At 41.1% G+C, this 20,675-nt stretch overlaps 1 protein-coding gene across 1 annotated transcript in view; it reads right to left on the bottom strand.

The window, feature by feature from the left end:
* TENM1 (teneurin transmembrane protein 1) overlaps positions 1-20,675 on the bottom strand; it is a 256,403-nt gene that overhangs the window by 122,287 nt on the left and 113,441 nt on the right. The window contains exons 5-10 of the mRNA XM_075107184.1: positions 18,047-18,199; positions 12,665-12,864; positions 11,009-11,219; positions 7,403-7,504; positions 6,146-6,340; positions 1,969-2,169 (exon numbers count right to left, since the gene is read on the bottom strand). Of these exons, the coding sequence (XP_074963285.1) occupies positions 1,969-2,169; positions 6,146-6,340; positions 7,403-7,504; positions 11,009-11,219; positions 12,665-12,864; positions 18,047-18,199 (1,062 nt within the window). The remainder of the gene's footprint in view (positions 1-1,968; positions 2,170-6,145; positions 6,341-7,402; positions 7,505-11,008; positions 11,220-12,664; positions 12,865-18,046; positions 18,200-20,675) is intronic.

Here is a 20,675-nt window from a genome sequence, read left to right on the forward strand (position 1 = left end):
TTGATGGAAGTAAGGAAAAAAGTTACCCCCCTTCTAAAAATTAATCAAAACAGCTTTGGAGGTGAGAAAACCATGAAAACTATGATCCTAGCACACAAGATAAAAGCTTCTTCACCGCAGTTATTTATTAGCTCTTTGTTCCCTTACTTAATATCTAATTGCCCCATGCAGCTGACGCAACAGACCTATTGGAGATTAACATCTCTTTTTGAGCTACAATAACGTTGTATTAGAACAGAATTAGTCTGCATATTTTATGAGTAAAAGATTAGTACGTAGCTAGCCCCTTTCCTAATTATTTGCTTCATTAATGGAAGTACTACTATATAACTAACCTTCAGGGGATATTTTTAACCCATAATAAAATACATAATTAAAATGCAAGAAACCAAGCTTTTGCTGAAAGGCAATAAAAAGTCAATTCTTATCAAAGCAGGTACCATATCTGACAGTGTCAGACCAAAATCACATGCATTAATTTTGGAGTGTAAAATGAATGCAGGGCCTTTGTAACAAACACTGAGAATTATTAGCAGATCAATATTTCGTTGCTTAAAAAGTTATCATGGAGGGGGACATTTCATAAGTCCCAACTTAAAGATCATAACCATACACTTTAAAGATCCGAATGAAAATTTATACTGTTCCAAGTGTTCTTTTAAATCATGAATTCTAAGAAAAATTAGTGACTCGGACCACTGGTTGTATTCCACAGTATTCAGCAAATCTGTCACTTGCATCTATTCTGTACTGGGATGTGCTACTTATCATCTGAGATTCTGGTTTTGTGAGCTTTATAGAGGGAAAAATAGTAGTACATACATTGGTAATGACATGCTCCATTACAGAGTAAAATGTCCAGAGTGCATTCATTTCAGGAAAATGAAACGTAAACGTACAAAGCACATAGGAAATCCATTTAAACTCTTAATCAAATTCAGTGGGATCAAACCTTGATGGCCCTCTAACAAAGAAAAGAGTTTTTATCCTGGCATGAGAGAATGGATGGTCATTTTTGTTTGAAGATTTTCTGACAGAGCCTTCTTACTCATCAGTCACTGCATTTAGACAGTTTTTTTTTTTTAATATATCCTCCCAATCTCTCTCAGAGTTGTGGTTTCCCTCATTGCATGTGCCTGATAAGTGCTCAACATCTCAGGCGAGAGTCACGCTTAACTCCAGTCCATGCCAAGAGGCACAGAAACACAGAATGTCCTGAGCTGGAAGGCACCCTCAAGAGTCAGAGTCCCACACCTGTCCCTGCACAGGACAACCCCAAACTCACACCATGTCTCTGAGGGCCTTGTCCAAGTGCTTCTGGAATAGGGTCAGGCTGGTGCCGTGATGCCTCCCTGGGGAGCCTGTGCCAGGGCTCCACCACCCTCTGGGGGAAGAACCTTTTCCTAATATCCAACCTAAACCTCCCCGACACATCTTCCTGCCATTCCCTCGGGTCCTGGCATTGGTCACCAGAGAGCAGAGATCAGCGCCTGCCCCTCCTCCTCCCCTTGGGAGGAAGCTGCAGACCCTGATGAGGGCTGCCCTCGGCCTCCTCTGCTCCAGGCTGAACAAACCAAGGGACTTTAGCTGCTCCTTGTACAGTTTCTCCTCTAAACCCTTCATCAAGTCCGTGGCCTCCTCTGGACCCCTCTAGTAGCTTTATACCCTCAATGTCCTGTGGTGCCCAACACTGCCCACAGCGCTCAAGGTGAGTGCTTGCACTCTTGCAGAACTACTGTTTTCACTGTCACGCCATCAGGCAGACAACATCCTTGTCACAGAGAAAAAGCCCTTCTATGCTTGTCAACCGAAAGCCAGCTGCTGTCAAGCCTATTAAGTGCCGTGCCACAGGACCCCCGGTTCATCCCTATCTTGTTTTTTAAATTCATACTAACACAGCAATAGTAACTACTTTCTTTCACGACCCAAACGGGAAGCAATAATGAAAAAGTAAGAACTCCAGCATACCTGTTGAACAGTCTGAACCTGTCCACTGAGGTTCACAGCTGCAGAGTCCCGTGTCCAGGAGGAAAGTCCCGTGCCCCGAGCACTGCTCCTGGCACACGGGGAGCGCCGTCTCGCAGTTCACACCGCCCCAGCCCGTGGAGCAGTGGCACTCCCCTTGAACGCACACACCATGGCCGGAGCACATCGGATCCAAGCAGTCCTCTGGAATGCAGGGAATACACAACTTAGAGCATAAAACTTGCACGTTTACAGTGGTTTCCTAGTCAAATACAAACACCGGGGATTCAGATTAATTTGGCGATTTTTGTGCAAATAACCAAACTGAAACAATGTTAACAAACAAAAGGAATAAACGGTCTATGCTAACACCTGTGCAGAAGTATAAACCAAAACCAAGAAAAAAACCCAAACATGTAGACTGTTAGAGATCATATGATTCTGCCTGTCAAGGATATCATCTGATTTTTAAAACGCAGATTCGCACGACAGATCTATTGGCCCAAGTGAACGAAGTTTGTGCTTCAGTAGCAGGGCTGGGAATGAACTTGGAGCAATTAATAATTACTTCTGCAACTGTGCATTGCGTTTGCATTCGGGTATTTGTGCTCTGGGTTTTATTTACCTCTGGGAAAAGATTTATTCTTTCATCTTCCTGTGGAAAGCTATCTCTACAGCTGAAAATTTGATACAAAAAAAAAAAAAAAAAAAAGGCCATCCACTAACCCTGAGCAATGAATCTCTGACTGAATCCTTGCTGTAAAAAAACCTCATACACTCGTAAAAAGTATGTGCTGGCCAATTGCAGATAATGAACAGATTTGTAAAAGTCATAACGTACTGATGAACAATTTGCAAACAGACAAAGAGCTAAATTTGTTCTCAATTTGGATTAAACTATTCCTAGTGAAAAATTCAGGAGCTCTGTAGACGAATTTAAATCAGCTGGTTAGTCCTGTATAATCAGCATACGGTTTCATAAAGCTCCAGCATTTCTTTAACAAGACAGATTTTAAGCAGAACACAGCTTGCCTTCTCCGGAGGCTGCAGGAACGCTGCAGAGCTGAAGAGGATTTGTGGGGTCCGAGCATGGGAAACAATTAGCCGAAAGCCTCCTTGTGTTAGATCGTGCGTCACACTAATGTTACAGAAGCATCTTGAAAGTTCTTGCATGTATTTTTCAAGTATCAGCGAAAGTACTGTTTTAATAATTCAATTGTAAACCTAACAAACAGCATTCTGTGCTACACGAATGAACAGATGCTCTCTGCTTCAGTAAGGGGAGACTAAATACTTCAGGCATTGAGATTAACGGCCTCCAGTTTATAGGACCTTTTGACCTAAGAATAAAGAAGCGATGCTTTATCTTTTGAGCTGCTATGCCACAAATTCAAGATCTTATTTCAAGATTTATGCAGTATCTTTTTTTGGCCTTCCAGGCTTGTGCACAGCACAATGTAATTTTGAAAGAGGGGAATCTGTGTTTCTGGGCAATGCGTATCTTGCTAAGCATAGCACAAAAATACTTGGCAATTTTCTCTTATCCTGAGACAGCTCTTTATTTTGCTGATCTTTTAAAATTAATTGAGTGACTCCATAAACAGTTTAAAAAGTATCACTCACTTTAGTAATGATAATCTGACAGGACAAATTCAAAGGACTCCCATAGCAATGAATACGTGTAGCTACTGGTGTTCCCTGGATAGTACATCTGTTAGTATGCCTGCCATGTTAACAATACTGCTATAATGCTAAACTCATATATATATATATACACAATAATGTAATCTGAATTCTTGACAGAATTACTTCCACTACTACACAAGTTATGTTGTACAATCCAGTGCATTGGTTTTGGCTGGGGTAGCGCTAATTTTCTTCACAGTAGCTGGTATGGTGCTCTGTTCTGGGTTTGTGCTGGAACCCGTGTTGATAACACGGGGATGTTTCCGTTCCTGCTGAGCGGGGCTTGGCACAGAGCCAAGGCCTTTCTGCCCCTCACCCCACCCCACCAGCGAGGGGCTGGGGGGGCACAAGGAGCTGGGAGGGGACATGGCCGGGACAGCTGACCCTAACTGACCCCAGGGATGTCCCACACCGTACGGCGTCATGTTCAGCATATAGGGCTGGGGGAAGGAGGAGGAAGGATGTTGGGAGTGATGGCGTTTGTCTTCCCAAGCCACCGTTACGTGTGATGGAGCCCTGATCTCCTGGGGATGGCTGAGCACCCGCCTGCCCGTGGGAAGGAGGGAATTAATTCCTTGGTTTGCTTTGCTTGTGTGCACAGGTTTTGCTTTACCTGTTAAACTGTCTTTATCTCAACCGATGAGTTCTCTCACTTTTACTTTTCCAATTCTCTCCCCCACCCCACCGGCGGGGAGCGAGCGAGTGGCTGCACGGTCCTGAGCTGCCGGCTGGGGTTAAACCATGACATGCAGTAAACTGAACAGTCACGTCATGCACACACTGCTACAATAAAACCCCACTGTACTTGGTTGCACACGTTTGTTTCGTTCTCTCTCTTTCTACATAATTCCACCTTTTTAAAAAAATTTAAATACATCTCCTACTTTAAAAATCCAATATATTCACACTCTTAGTTTCAATAGCTGTCTGAGTATATTTATCTCAATTATTTTTTTCAACCATTTTGTAGGATCACGTTATGGCAAGAAACAAAGCAACTGAAAACAGCAGCCAGCCTCTCACCACCTACTTGTTCGGCATAACGGCCTCAGTGAGTAAATCTATGTATTACTTGCTTTTTCCCATTTGGGTTTTCTTGTTTTTGTCCATTTCGGAAACTAACAATAACTGAGTATGTCAGAAGCATTCTCTTGATCCTCCCTTTAAAAACCATACCAGGTATGTCAAATCCATCAAATATATCCTGGACATTTTTCTGACTAGAGAATTCAAGCCGCATAAAGGGCCTCCTCTGTGTGCTACTGAAAAGAATTACCTAAAATCTATACAGCAGGAAGCACAAAGTACGCTGTCACTAGCTTCAGGCTAAGGGGACTAGTGAAAAATCATCAAATCGGGGCAAGCATGAAGAAGAGTTCTGCTTTCCGAGGCTATGCACAGGGGACAAAAGTCGAAGCTGATGAGCTATCTCAGAAATGCTAACAGGCAAACAACAACGGCTTCTTTCTACAGATGAGGGCAGAGACATATCGGCACTGCAGCCAGCAAAAGTACCATTACTTGTTCTCAGAATTTCCCACTTTTTATTAGCCAAGCCTTAAAGGATGCCAGTTTAGTACCCTGAACACAGGCTTCCACTAAAAATGACATATGATAACAGAATTACACAATATGCTCTGGTAAACCGAAACTGTTTGCTGCTCTTTTGGCTTTATATTGTCAGTATGTTCTCCACAGAAAAATCTAAGATGTAACAGAATGAAGAAAGGGCAAAGCTGATTACAATCTGCTGATTACTTTGGAGAACCACCACATCATATTTTGTTTAAATGATCTTCTGACTGCCTCTCCCTTAGCTTTTGGCCAAATAAAAAGTTCTGCACGGGCTTTCTGACAGTGTGTGCTGAGGGACTGAGACTACTGGCAGCCGGGAGGACTGGGGACGCCAGCCACCCTTATGAAAAAGGATCTGGAGCCTGAGAAAAGTGGAGATAAACAAATCAAGATGGTCTCACAGCTTTCACCAGGAAAGGGATCCTTTCTTGCTGGGGTGTTTTCCAGGAAACTTTTGGGGGATTGAGAATGCATGGCTTGCTGAAAGGCAAAACCTTCCACCCAGTTCTGCTCTTGCTGCTGAGATTCAGTGGAGGGAGGGAACAGAAATCAAAGAACTAGAGGCCTCCTGGTTCGCAAGAGAAACTGAGTATTTCAGAGGACTGCCCATGCTACAATTATTAGATAGTCTTATTAGACAACGCTAAATACTTTTAAGCTTTTAGAATAAAAATGTGGATTTCTGAAACAATGCAAACAGCTTCCACTGACTGTCACTGAGACCTGAATGCCTTTACCTTTGATAATTTTCTATCTAACATTACTTTTTAGGACACAGTAAATGTGCTTTTGAGCAGAACAGTACTGTTTCACAGTAAGCTTCTCACATCTACATGAGTTCTTTAATACCTTAGAACGGGTTTGGAGGTTAAAGGCAAAAATCGAACCCCCTAACTATAGAGGGGGAAACTTCACAAACCTTCCTCACAAATCTCTCCTTTGTATCCAGGGACGCAGATGCAGACGCCCATGATACAAGTACCATGGCCAAAGCAGGTCGGATCAATACACTGCTCTTCGGGAACATCACACTCCGGTCCTTTCCACCCATTTCGACACACACAGTGACCTTTCTCATATTCTCCATTTCCGCTGCACAGCACTGGACACGAATCTGAAGAAGGCAGATCGAACTTTTAAATGTATTTACATACTTACATAGATTAACATTTATTGTGCTGTAAAATTGCTTTTCCATTGCAGCCCCTGATCCTCCATTAGATTTGAGGGTTGCGACAGGCTGGAAGCTTTGAACTAGGTAGCAGAGCAGTAACGCAATGTCCTCCTCTCCTCAGTCTGCTTCACTAGTACACCTTCATTTTGACCTAAAATGGGATATCTTAGAAGATAAAAATAACCCTCTCCCCTTGATTGGCCTCTGCAGAAAACTTGCAGTGATGCCTGCTTATGATTTTCAGTAAGATTAATATTTCCTCCCAGTGAACTGAAGCAAGATACTGCCCTTTTCTTCTTTCTTCTAAGCAGACCTAACATGACTCAAGTTCTAGCCATTACTGGTCTGCACGTAAACCAGAGATGTGGAAGCTTAGTTTTACAATCCAGTATCAATTTCTGAGTCAATCAAGCTCTTAAAAAATAAAGTCAATCCTAAATTTGAGGAAGCATTGGAAAACATGAGAACTTCCAGGCATCATATACAGCAGATGATGGGTAATATAGACAGAAATATCTGAAACGGAAATAAGCTCACTTAGAGCCTTTTTAGCATGTTTTTTTTTCACCCTGATGCTGGAAAACAGTCTCTAAACTGCTTTAGGCTTCTTTTCTCCACCCTATTCAAGTAAAGACCACAAAAACATTTGACTGACTTATGCAATTTTCTCCAAAGTGAAACTGCTTGCCACTTTTAAACAGAAATCGTTATGCTAAGCTAAGACACTTATTAAAAAATGTATTTTATAATCATGGAGCGGATGCAAAGAGGGATGGAGGAATCTATTAACTCTGACAGCCAGTGAGAGAGAAGTGGTTGATGCATCTTAGCTCAAGTACAGCATAAAGAAACTTTACGTGTGTGCTTGTACTGTATCTGCCATCTGGCTGGAAAAAAGAATTTAATCTCCTTTAATCACTTTGAATCTTTGCAAGCCCAGCAGTCACACACCATAATCACGATCCCTGTCACGCACTTTTGGGTCAGTTAATATAAGATTACCTTTTGCACAATCAGGACCAAGGAATCCCGGGAAACAGTGGCAATGCCCCGATATACATTCTCCATTCCCATTGCAATTAGTGGAGCAGTCATCCAGGATTTCTGTTTATTCAGAGAGTTGCGAACAAAGAAAAATACAAATTGGTTGAATATGAAATGAATGGCATCTTCACCTCACTCTGCAGGACACATCTCACCATACAAATAGGTGCAGAAGCAGTAAAAGGCCCATTTTCATTCATAGCGAGCATAAAACAAAATTCCTGTTCAAGCAGCTTACAAATATTAGATTTTGTCTTGACAGCTTCGAGATAACAAGTGCATCATTTATATTACACCAAAAAGCTTTTAAAGTAAGTGTTCATGTAAAATTTACCACCATTAAAAGCACTGCAAGAACCAGAGTATTTGCTGAAAAATGTCCACCTTAAACACTTTCTTTCATTGCTGAAGTAATTTGTTTGAAACCTGTTTAGAGAGTAAATTGCCTTCTATGGTCTTCATTTGAACCATGTGAATTGAATTCCTTGGAGGAGGGTTGAATTTCCACTTCTATACAATCAGATTAAAAAAAAAAAAAAAAAAAGGCTTTTGTACAGTGATGAAACTCAATGCAATAAAGGACTAAGAACTGGATTTGAAGAAAAAAAACCCACCTTCAGTTCTGATCTTAAACTTGCCCATGTTTTATCACACAGCTTTGGCTAGTAAACCACTTAACCTCACACATCTGGGGACAGGCTCATATCTGTATATGGATTAGCTCTTTTTAAATTTACACATGTATTTCCTACAGGAATTCAGTGTATTCACTGATTTATATGGGTTTTATGTAAAGAATATGAAGCAAATCCAAGGCTAAGATGCTCCTGTGAGGAGCAGGCCACTGTCAGGCCAGCACTAGGACTGAGGGTCTGGGCAGCCCATGCAGGTGCTGTGCTGGGTGGGAGAGGGGCTACGGAACAGGGGGAACTGAGGCTGCGTTATGGGCACACGCACTAGTAGACATGGGGGAGTACCTCTGGCTGTAGGAAGATGGGAAACATGACTCCTTTCCCATAAAATAGTAACTGTTGGGGAAAAAGAAGAAAACCCAGATCCTGTTGAAGAGTATCTGCCCATGGCAAGTGATTTGGGAGGAAAAACTTTTCACAAGAAAGGACATACTATTGGAATATTTAAACAAATAAAATCTGATAGACTTTTAAACTCAAACATAACTTGTTTGGGGCCATCTTGTCTAGACTCTGCTCTTCCTAGAAAGGTTGGACTAGATGATGCCTGAGGTCCCTTCCAACCTGTGATTCTGCGATAGTCAAAAGGTGGATTATAAGCACATACTACAACTAATATGAAGAACTGAAATAAGTTTATTTTGATGTTATTTTTGGGCGCTTGGACAGATAAGGGTTGGTTCCTCTTGAAATCTCCTACTGTTACTTAAAAACGTCCCTTTCAGGCTATTGGTTTATACCAAAGAACAGACATTTGATATGTATCTGTTCATCAGATATCCACAACCTGTACACAGATGTCTGTTTCAAAGTCAAAAAACCAGCTCATTTTCAGAAGTAAGTCTTCTCACAGATATGCTGCTTGTTATTAACTTTTATATATTAATGTTCATTATCAACTCTTCTCTTGCTGTATGGGTACACTTGCCTGTCTTCTCAGTTTTCCAGAATGACATGGTAAATGACCCCTACGCTGATCTGAAATGAAGTATTAATGGTTCGAAAAGTTACTTCTCCTTGACGCAATGTCCAGTTTGGGCTGGCCTTTATCCAGACTGTGAGAGTACTTGAGGCATGCCAGATTTTGCATGGAAATTACCTCCCTCAAGGGAAAGTCTGATCAGAGCTTTAGCTAAAGTGTCAGCAAAATCAATTTTGTACATAACTAACATTGAGCAACTTGAAACACTGCCTAACAGACGCTCACGAGGAGGGCATGACTGCTTCCACAGCCAACAGCAGCATACTGCAGGAATGCGTCCAAGCTCTTGCTCTATTCTCAGTGTTTCGATTTGTAGTCCTGGTTGATTCCTTTGTTGGCAGAGATGCCAAATATGACTCCAGCCCTGTCTCGGGTAAGGAGTATGGCTCAAGGATTTTTTTTTTTTTTTTGTGGAAACCCCCAAAGAAACACCCAAGAACCATCATGTGAAGAAAAGTATGAGAAAAAGATACACAGGTTATGAAAACACCAGAGCTAGCACTATTTTCAAATGCATCAGCAGCAGATTCTTGCAGCATGAACCCTCTTTTTCTCCAAAACGTCTTCTTACAGCCATTTCTGAGATTAAGCATAAGGATTCCTGCCTGCGCTGTGGCTCTCGCTGCTCCCCTCTGTAAGACCCAGTCTGTTCTGCTTATTGGCCAGAGAAGGGACGGACTAGTTCTTTTTCACCAAGTATAACAATAAACAAACCCTTTCGAAAGAGGATATGCTACTTAACAACGAAACGTTGGTTAAACCCTCCTGTATAAACACTGCTGTCTTACGGTAGAAATAAACAAGGGGGCAGGTATTTGGATTCTGATCTGGTCTGGAGCTTGGCCAGGTTTTATGCTCTTCGTAAAGCATCTACTATTGCTTGAATAGTATTTTCTCATGTGACATTGAATAATGGCATTTTTTTCTGGCTTGGTAAAGACTCACTTTTCTGAACAGAGCAAATATGAACTTTTAAACAAAAAACAGTCATTACAATTCTATCTCAATTTCTAAATGATTTTCCTGCAAGTCCTTCAAAATCTTGGTATTTGAATCCTACTGTCCTGCTCTGCAAGGTGTTTGCCATCAAGTAAAAATAGCATCCAATTGTTCTAAAGAGCAGATGGCACGTCCATTACTAGTAAAGACATCTTGCTAAACATATGGTAGAACAGGTTAGCTAAAGGGCATAGTGGTTAAAGTCTTGCAGCAAACCGACACTGTCATAAATACAACACTTTACCTAAATCTAAATTCCAAAGAAGCCCTACCTGTGAGCTAACAACACCTAGAGTTGCAAACGTTTGTCCACCTGTATGTATTAAAAAGGCAGCAGGGATTTGATATGCCACCAGGACGCCGTCTCCGATACTTGCCTTCTGTGATCCAAACAAAACGCTGCATTTGAATAATTGTAGAAAACAGCATCCATCCATCAAAGAACAAGCACAATGAAATCCACAAAAGCTGCCTTTCAGGTTTACTAACTGACTAAAATACTGGAAATAAGAACTTAAAGCCTGTATAATATTTGTAGGATTTACAGTTCTCATGTAAATAGAGAGAACAGCCATAATCTCGTTTACTTTGAGCAAGGTAACACCAGAAATTACTCAAGCATTTAAGGTATCGTCTAAAAATCTTAACATATGTGAAAACCGCACAGTTAATTAATTTGATAAGTTCCATCTTTGATACACAAATGTTGCTATTTGTGTAATACTGGCATAAACATGAGGCTGCTCCACTGAGGTTAATTAAACTAAGCCAAAATAAAACACATTTAAGAGAATACTTAAGAGAAGCCGGAATCAAGGTCAATAATTTCTTTTCAAATACAGCTTTCCAATGTAATAATCGGAATATCAATTTTATTGTAATTGTTCTTACCAATCGCTGTAGTTAGTACAAACACTTGCTCCACTTTCTTTCCATCATTGTAGAATGCCATATGCCAAGCTCCTTGATCCATATACTCGATGAAACCTGTCTCCTGCAGTGAGGTTAAGATCAGATTCCTGGGAGCTTGCTGAGGCTCCTCGGAGTTTTTTGGTTCCTGTTTAATTAACTGTTTTCCATCCATCAGTTTTACAAAGTCAAACTGAAATAATAATGAGGAAAAATCAACCACCTAGCAAGTTTTTATGAATCCACGCTGCATGTCTCATTCAAACAGGAATGAAGTTGAAATCTTAAGAGGAATTGCCTGACTGACTACGTATTCACCAACGTGGACAGCAGTTGCATAACCTAGTCTATTTAGCTTCAGTTTCCATACAAAAAGCATTATGGTAAGTCAGAAATCTGGCATCTAAACTTGCTGTTTGCTATGGCAGGGTAAACTCAGACTTGCTGCACTAAATACAGCAGATTTAGTTCAAAAATTACATCTCTTTAATGGGAATAATTCCAAAATTCCCAAGCTGTAGCGCCTATGTTAAGCAGTGATTCATCTCGAATGCCAAGGCCAGATTCAAGAACCTATTGTTCTATACCAGATTTTAAAATGTTTGTCCCTTAATATCACATATCAAAACCTAAATACACTTTCTGTTTAATTTTATTAATGTAAAAAAGTATTTATTTTTACATGGAAGTTCTTAATACCTAATCAAGTTGATGCTGAAACTTTAAGAGCAGTTAACCTCAAAGCATCAGAGACGTAAACATTTCTATGAATCCCCTGTTCAAGACCGTATATATTTCTCTAGGTTTTTCTAGACATTCTGATTTCCAGTAAAGTTCACCTTCAGCTCTACCGAAGACCCAGCTTCAATTAAAGTCAATGACAGCTAAAAGCACTTATTTCTAAGACCAAAACTCTAGTAAATAATTCTTGAGGTTAGACTAGATGATCTCCAGAGGTCCCTTCTAAACAGTCTTTCCATGATTTCCATATATAAATTTGTCACACTCTATGGAATGTGATCCTGCCATAAGAAAGCTGAAAAATCTATTATCCACAGAAATGACAGCTTCATATACCAAACACATTTAAGCCTCAAAAGAAAACTTGAATGTGACCAGCAATATTGCATGTTCTTACTGATTAGCTAGGTTTTCTCCTGCAAAATCCCTAGGAGTGAACACTCAGAAATAATCTTCATATTAGAAACCAGAAACAGCTTCTCCCCCTCCCCCGAAGCCAATAACTCTTCATACCGACCATGTAATCTGTTTGCTGTGATGAAGTCATAAAAAGATTAAAGCGTTTTCACATGATCTGGTACTTCATCCTACTGCCCCCGCAAAGAAGATGCTGGAGCGACGCAGCAGCACAGTGGCGTACCTGTCCATCCTCCCGGGCGGTCACACCACGGTGGTCGCAACTGCTGACCCTTCCGGTACAACACTGCGCCTACCTCTGAGGGAGCACGGTGTGAGCGTACAGCTGGATCCCAGTAAAGGAGAGGGGTAAACAGACTGATTTTTGTGGTTACAGCAGGTCCCTTCCTCCCTCCCTGCCTCGCAAGTGTATTGTGAACATTCTCATCCACTGCTGTTAGAAAGTGTAAGGACGACAGAATTAGTATGATTGCTAATTACCTGCGTGTGAGTAGGTGGAATGTTTCTTCTGCCATAAATTCCCAGCAGAGAATCCTTCGCCAGTGAAATGTTAAACTTCAGGTACATGGGGTGATGTATAGTAATCTGAAAGCGCCAGAATAAACCAGGGGGGATCGTCTGCATAACTTGTGCTCCAATCTCAACTTCTCCTGTGTCTATGGCCCGTCCCTTCTGAAACACTGATTTTCCAGAAACAAACAAAACAATCAGTTGGGTATTCACGGTGGGTGAAGGTAAGAGGTCATGAGGTATAAATGTGCCTTAGATATACTGGAATATACAGAAAACCTCTAAACGGAGGGCATTTCACTGAAACCATTGCATTTTTTTATTCAACTAGTTGAAAAATACAAATAAACTTGCATGCAATATTTACAACAACAGGCATCACGGAGCATTTTTGCCCTGGAAATCTTGGAACGCTTTACTGATTATAAAAAAGTAGAAGTGCTGCTGCGTAAACTACAGCCTTAACCTACCAGCTATGCAAACAAAACCCGTTCAACAGAGAACGCGCAGAGAAAAGGCAGCGGGAGAGCTTCCTCTGGCACATTTCTCAGATTACCGCTGAATGGGCATTGCATAAGCTACACAAACGGACACCAGTGAGGACAGAAAATCCATCAAACCTGGTAGGTCGGAGCCCATATCCAAGCCTAGATTTCTATTAATCACCATTCCTAGTGGTTTTATTATAGTCGTGATAATCTAGTCCTGGAGAAATAAAGAACATCTGTTTTGGCTTGGACTTTCTGCACGAATGCGTAACGGGGGCATGAGGACAGGGACAGGAAATCTAAAGATAAAATTGGCATAATTTCGTAATGCCTAACAATAAACTTGCAGGCATCTACAGTATGTAACTTCACACACGGGTATAACAGAGCTGAAATAGAAAGGGAAATGGAATGTGTACGGAAGTCATTGCCAACTAAACTGGAGCTGGCTTGCTTTGCTGGCTTATATCACCATCTTCGTGTATTTTAATGCCTGTCTGTGATCAGCATCCTTACACGCTGCAAATCACAGACCCAACCCTGCTAACATCTGAGCTAATGCCATTGTAAGTTTTGCAAAACTCTAACTCACATTTCCGTACTTCCTCTCGACTAGAAAAAAACGCAGCATAACACACTGTATTGGAGGAAGAGCCAAGAGAAGAAGACTGAATTCAGCAGCCATAACCATTTATGTCTCATTTCATTCCAGTATCACAGTGAAAGATAAAGAGAGGCAATCAAAGTGACTGGAGCCTCACCTTTTACAATAATGCATATAAATATCTAATGCAACATAATGTACATGAAATTTTATAAATTGCCATTGGAAATGAAAACAGCAGTAGCAAAGCAAGGGCCAGCTTTCTCCTGAACGTATTAATAACAAAGATCCTCAGTGGGCTCTTACATAGGCTTTAACTAGTGTAGGAAGTACTTAGCATTCTTAATGAACAGAGATTTAATTTACAAGGCAGAAGCAATTCTCAGGGTACTGGATCTTCCAGCTTTACGGCTGCTTTGTGTCACCAAACCTACAGCAAGAACTGGGAGCTGACTTTCATCACCTTATCACATAAAAGCATCTATTTTTAGAGCACAGAACTTGTAATCTAATACTCTAAAAATACATCTGTTACTTAGGTCATGAGTTAAAGTATTTCCAAATCGCTGCTTTAACAATGGTCAAGAAGGTGAGACTACTTCTGTCTAATTTGCTTCATGGAAAAAATGTTGAATTTTGAGAAGAGAACTAAACTTCCTATGTTGGGCGACAAAAGTGGAACCCTTCCCAACCCAACACATACAAGATCCTACTTGGCTGATGTAAATTTAAAAACCTTTTCCCCTATTTCCAGTACTCCAGAGATATTAAATCTTAATGATTCTTTGCAAGCAATTACCCTGGGTTAAGTAAAACACTAAGGAACTTTTTGGTGATATTGACACATGGTAATTAATGTGATTCAATTACAAGACGGTAGAGCGCTAAGTAAAAAGTGAAGGATACAGTATCATTTTTGAAGTTAATGATATTATTGGTCGGTGTTCAAGGTCCTTTAAAATACAGTAACTGCCTCTCAGTTTGCTGAAGTGAGAAGGCCTGTTTCTGTGTTGAAAATAAAAAGCATTACGTCTCTAGTCAGCGAGTATTTTCCGTAATTGATATCAGGTTAGTGTTGCTAGGCTCAAAACAACATACCTCTGAGTTTTTCCACATTTGGCTGAAAATGCCTTTGCTTTAGTAATAGTTTTACGTAATCCTTAAAAAAACCAGATGCACTTAGTTTTACTTTTATCTCATTGCAGAGGAAAGAAGTGCATGCTGCTGTGCACAACGGTATCATGGAAATATATGTATTATCTACTACCCACGAACGTCTGCAGCTGCAGCAACTCTACCTTTCAAACACTCTTTTTTCAGACAACCATCGAGATTGAGAAGGCTCCTGTAAGAGCCATGTCTAAAGTGCATGTTTTCATATTCACTGAGCCACTGTGCCTTCTTTATAGAAAAAGAACTTAGCTGTTTCTGTGCTTAATTGAACGGAGCAGGTATTTGGCTGTACAAAAAAGGCACCTGAAGACACACTATTCACAGACTGCCCTCGTACGCTTCCTTGCTCTTTCTTGAAAAAGTCCGAAATAAGCTTTTAAAATTACAGTGCTGCAATACCAGTTCTGTTCTTGTTCTAAAAACATCTTTCTCATAACAACATTTTTCTTTTGACAAACTATCGTTTAATTATCTATAGTCAATTGCTTGTACAGCTCCCAGTCCTGTCAACCGGTATTAATTCTTCCCTATTCTTTCTAAGCACACTTTCCTTGCAAGTCTAAAACAGAAGACAGATTCCTAATCACAGGTTTCTTTTGGCGTCAAGAAAGTAAAACTCTGAACAGCGTGGTGCCAATTATCTTCACAAGAAAGTACCCATATGCCGATTATTACTGATCCTGAAACAATCAATCTCCTTGTACTCCCCTGGTAAATACCAGCATCAATAGGATGTCTGAGTTTTTAATCACATTACTACATATTAAAATGTTAACTCATAGCCGTGGGTCAGTGTGTTATAAGATGACTTCTTAAAGATATCTGACTTGCTGGTTTGTAAACTTGATTCTCATTAAAAGATTAGTTAAAATATATGCTTTCAAAGTCTGGAAAAGCATTCTGTGCTGCTGCATTGAGTTGGGAAAATGGAAGGTCGCAATATCTGACAGTGTTATTTATCGCTGTGAAATCACGTCAGATGCTTCAAGTTTATGGGCAAAGTATCAACCTTCTGTGGTAGCCTGCTGTAGTGGACGGCGTTGCCCGTTTCCAAATCTTCCTTCCCAGCACATCTACATCGATGATTTGGTATCAGCACTGGGAATCAAATTACTTATGTATATTAAAAGTGATGGAAAGAAATAAAACCAGCAGAAATGAGCCACACCACACTACACATTCACTAAAGCCTGGTACTAAGTCCATGTGATTTTTCTTGTGTTTTCCCAAGTCTATACTCCTTGTTAGCATACGCTCTGGATTGCAGGTCACCCCCAGAGGGTGACAGGGGACAAGTGGGACAACCGTCTAGCTGTGTTCAAGACTGACCTCTGAAACTGCCGCATAAGCCCTCAGTGAAGTGGCTCCGCTATCACAGCCCTCCATGCTTTAGTGTTGTGGGGGAATTGTGTGGCTACAGAAGCCATTGGGATTGCCTGGGGCAAGGCAGGTCGTTTGGGTTTTTACCTACTCCATTGAGTCTCTATTGACTCATATGTTCTTTTCCCTGTTCCCAAGCATCTGATTTTTAAGATTTTTGATGTTTTTCCTACATATCCTCCTTAGGAAGCCAAATGCTTTGGAAGGGCTTTTATGAAATCTGTAATATATTGACAAAATGATTTAAAGCAGTTGAGAAGAACTATTTGAGATATTTTCCATGGTGCACCAGGACAAAAATACAAAAGTCTATAAAACATTTACTGCAATTCACTACCAATCCAGTCTAAGGGATGAAATAATGGATAACAACATCATTGCCTCTTTACATATATTTCTATAGCTCGTTTATCTAATATGCTTTCCATCTAGTTGTGCCACATTGATTTGTAAGACTATTGACGTGAGATGTAATCTTCCTTCTGGAGGGACGTGTACAACAACGTCTCATCTTGTCTCATATTTACAGTCATAGATTTTACCTGGCATACACAATATCAGATCACTGCTCCGCTCTAAAATTTGAAAGCTCTGGAAATCTCCTATCATTGCAGAGCTCTAAGTACAATTTTACTTAAAAACTGGAAAGGCTAGGATTCATATTCTACTCCCATTCACTTTTCTCTGATCTAAACTGATTCATCCACTTTTTTTCTGAATATCATAAAAAGAAATGGGAGGGCCATCTGCTTCTTACAGTCAGAAAGCATCACCATGGTGGTCAATGGGAAGCATGGGGCATATTGGAGTAGGTGATTTAACAACATTGAAGGACAGGACTTGAGAGAAAGAACTGTGTATCCCAGAGACAATCCCGCTCTCTGTTTCACACTCCTGGCTGCACAGTCCACTCCTTTCCTATGCCAGCTCTGGCGCTTCTCTGCCCCTTCAAAAGAGCTCGTTCAGCCACTTACACGGCAGAAGACTATTTGCATTTTTTAACGAAGCCATTTTCTGCTGCCATAGTGAATTGACGTGTCCCGGTCGTGCACGAGACAGTCCCGGCAGTGGGCATGGGGACGGACGCAGGGAGCTGACCAGGGAGAGAGCAGGGGCAGAGCAGGACTGTCCGCCTGGCAGCAGGGAGCTGCCAGCCCGGCTCGGGCACTTTGTGAAATCTCAGTAGATTCCTGCGAGCTGATTCACTATGACTGGTTCAGCCAGGATGTGACAGGAGGCTGTATTTTAGCTTACGCCTTCAAGAACTGGACGCGTTTAAAAGCAGTAAGATTTCTAGCCTTCTGCATATTCTGACCTGTCAGTACAAGGGGTTTCACTTTGCCTAAGACTGACTTTGGTCTGCAAGACAGGCACAGAAGCAAGCCCTTCGCACAAATGGGAATAAGGAGAATACGGTGTCACCTTCCCTGTCTTAAGACAGAAGCCAAATGTGCCAATCTCTCTTCTCTCACAAAAGGAGGACGATGGTTTTGCTATTGACCATTACCTTCCGAATGGCTTGGATTCAGTGAGAGTTCTGCTAAAGGAAACAATCTGGTTATGGGCTTTTGACACGTGTTTTAAAATAATGCTAGAGAAGATAGAACCTGAACTCGAAATACGGTCAAACTGTAGCAAATACAGAATCTGAACAGTTTAAACAGTAATGTTTAGATATCCATAACCTGTCTTCTCATTCACACATACCTTTTTTTTCCGTTTTATCAGAAACTTTTCCTCCGATGGGCGAGTAAGTAGTATCCATGGATTCTGTTCCTTTATTTCCTTTGCTAACTCCATTTTCATATAGCTGCCCTTCAACAGGCTGTAGTTGCCAGGTTAAACCAAACAAGTGTACTGCTGCAAAAAAATGAAGAGCAATTAACTGATGTCTAAGCTACACCACCTTCGGTCAGACTAAGAAAGAATGCCATGACCCAGTTTCTGCAAAGTCAAGTATTACTTCGTTCTGTTAGTGATAAATCAGAATTTCAAGGGGTCTAATGAGCAATTTACCATTTTACCTTAAAACTCAGTGTTTAATTAGTTTCCACACTTTCTTTTGGAGCTCAGCCAGGTCAGGGTGATGAATTTCTACAGCAATTAATAGAAATACTTGCAATTAAAAGGATAACAATTGAATGATTTTAATATCGTGTGACAGACTCTAACGCTACATCAATGTTATCCCTCAGCTTTTAACTGTCAAAGAGCTCACAGTTTGCTGATTAAAGGACTGCCACCAAGTAAAACTTCTCACCTTTCCAATCCAGTTCTAAGCAAAACTGTGCCCACTGCATTCCCAAATCTTTTCACTTAGGTTAAACATTAGGAAAACACCAACTCCATGGATTTACTCTAGAATTACACTTCAGATAAAAAAACCTCCCTCTAGATTTAAAATAGAGACAATTATTCTACAACACATATTAACAGAAATGTAGTTGTTATTTATGTATGCACTGGGAAATCTAATAAATTAATCCTTTTATGACATTTTAAAAACTATCCTTGTTACATACATGGGGCTGCCTACTTCACTTTGCCTGCACAGCCACTGACTTTTTCTGCTTTCCTGTCTGTTGGTTCTGATCTGAGGCTGTGAAGGATGGTAGGAGAAAGACAACAACAGAGAATCTTATTTTAAGCATAACATGAGAGTACTGCAGTCATTCTAGACAATTACCTAGGTCTTACTGAGAAGGGCAAATTCCTCCAAGGAAGAGGTTGCCTTAGCATTGAATTAACTCAGCAGGGAGAACTGATGACCCACTAAAATATGGATTGAGGATACCCCCCCCAGAGAAGCTGAAATTGTCACATAAAGAGCAAAACCCAAGTAACAGGCTCTTTCGCCACATGCAGCAGCTTGCGCTGAGTACGATCTGCCCGCACTGGGAACCTAAAAGGCGATGTATTTGCTCTTCCTGAATCGTGTAGGAACCTCGAGAGACTCTCAGAAGCAGCAAGTGTGATCTAGAATAGGTCTTGCATTTAGAAAGTACCTTGTCTTCTTTTGCACTTGCACATACTTTAAGGAAAAAAAACAATCTCAATACAAACAGGAAACCTAGAGTCTATTACCTATTTTCTAAGTGTTTGCTCATAAGCCTCCCTTGCATGCCGAAAAGTTAAATTATAAAGAAAACCCCATGCCTTCAATGGGTTCCTGGCAAGGGCTTGCCGAAACTGCCACAGGAATGCAAAGCTGCCAATCTACAATCGTTAATTCCAGATCTGTGCACTCCTGGATCACCCAGCCACAGATACATGATCCAAATCAAGCAAATGAGAGCGTTTCTATCAAATTAGTGAGGTGACAGTATCTGTGACACATTTATATCTTTTATATTGGCTTCAGGAGAAAAGAGCCAAATTCACTGAATTCACAAACCACTGCTTCACCATCACATCTGGGCTCTGGAGACGCACCACTGGACAGTAACTTCCCACTCCCCGGAAGAGACGCTAGCAGCTTACTCCAGTGTTAGCGGTGACATCTCTCGTATGAGGAAAGGCTGAGACAGCTGGGTTTGTTCAGCCTGGAGAAGAGAAGGCTGAGGGGGATCTGATCAATGCTTATAAATATCTAAGGGGTGGGTGTCAGGACGATGGGGCCAGACTCTTTCAAGTGGTGCCCAATGACAGGCCAAGGGTCAACGGGCACAAGCTGGAACACAGGAAGTTCTACCTGAATATGAGGACAAACTCCTTCCCTGTGCGGGTGCCAGAGCAGTGGCACAGGCTGCCCAGAGGGGCTGTGGGGTCCCTTCCCTGGAGACATTCACCCCCCGCCTGGACGCGGCCCTGTGCCCCTGCTCTGGGTGTGCCTGCTCAGGCAGGGGGTGGGACGGGGTGATCTCCAGAGCTCCCTTCCAGCCCCCACCAGTCTGGGATTCTGTGATCTCAAGCCAGAGACTTGCCCGGATTGCTTCATATTCCATGGACTGGAAATTGTCAAGGGACCATGCTAATACTTTGAAAAGGGTCTTGCAGTCAGATCACACAGACCTGTGCTCTGATCTTTGAGCTTATTAATGCAAGACTTATTACTTCTACACACAGAAGGTACAACAAAAGTCAACATGCCTTGAGATCTCTCGAGCAGGCAGCTCTTGCTCCTGGCTTGAGCTTCTGGGCATTATTATGATTTAAAGAGTTAATAACAACAAAAAGGAACAAAATTCAATGGGATTTGTAACTAATGAATGTACATTTAATTTATACAAATGTAAACAATTTTATCAGCACTTGAAACATATCAACACTACTGCACACATTAATAAGCTTTTAGTGGTTATAGAATCATAAATACAATCTAGACGCTTTGTTATGC

Source organism: Phalacrocorax aristotelis, chromosome 11 (assembly GCF_949628215.1).
Source record: "Phalacrocorax aristotelis chromosome 11, bGulAri2.1, whole genome shotgun sequence".
NCBI lineage: Eukaryota > Metazoa > Chordata > Aves > Suliformes > Phalacrocoracidae > Phalacrocorax > Phalacrocorax aristotelis.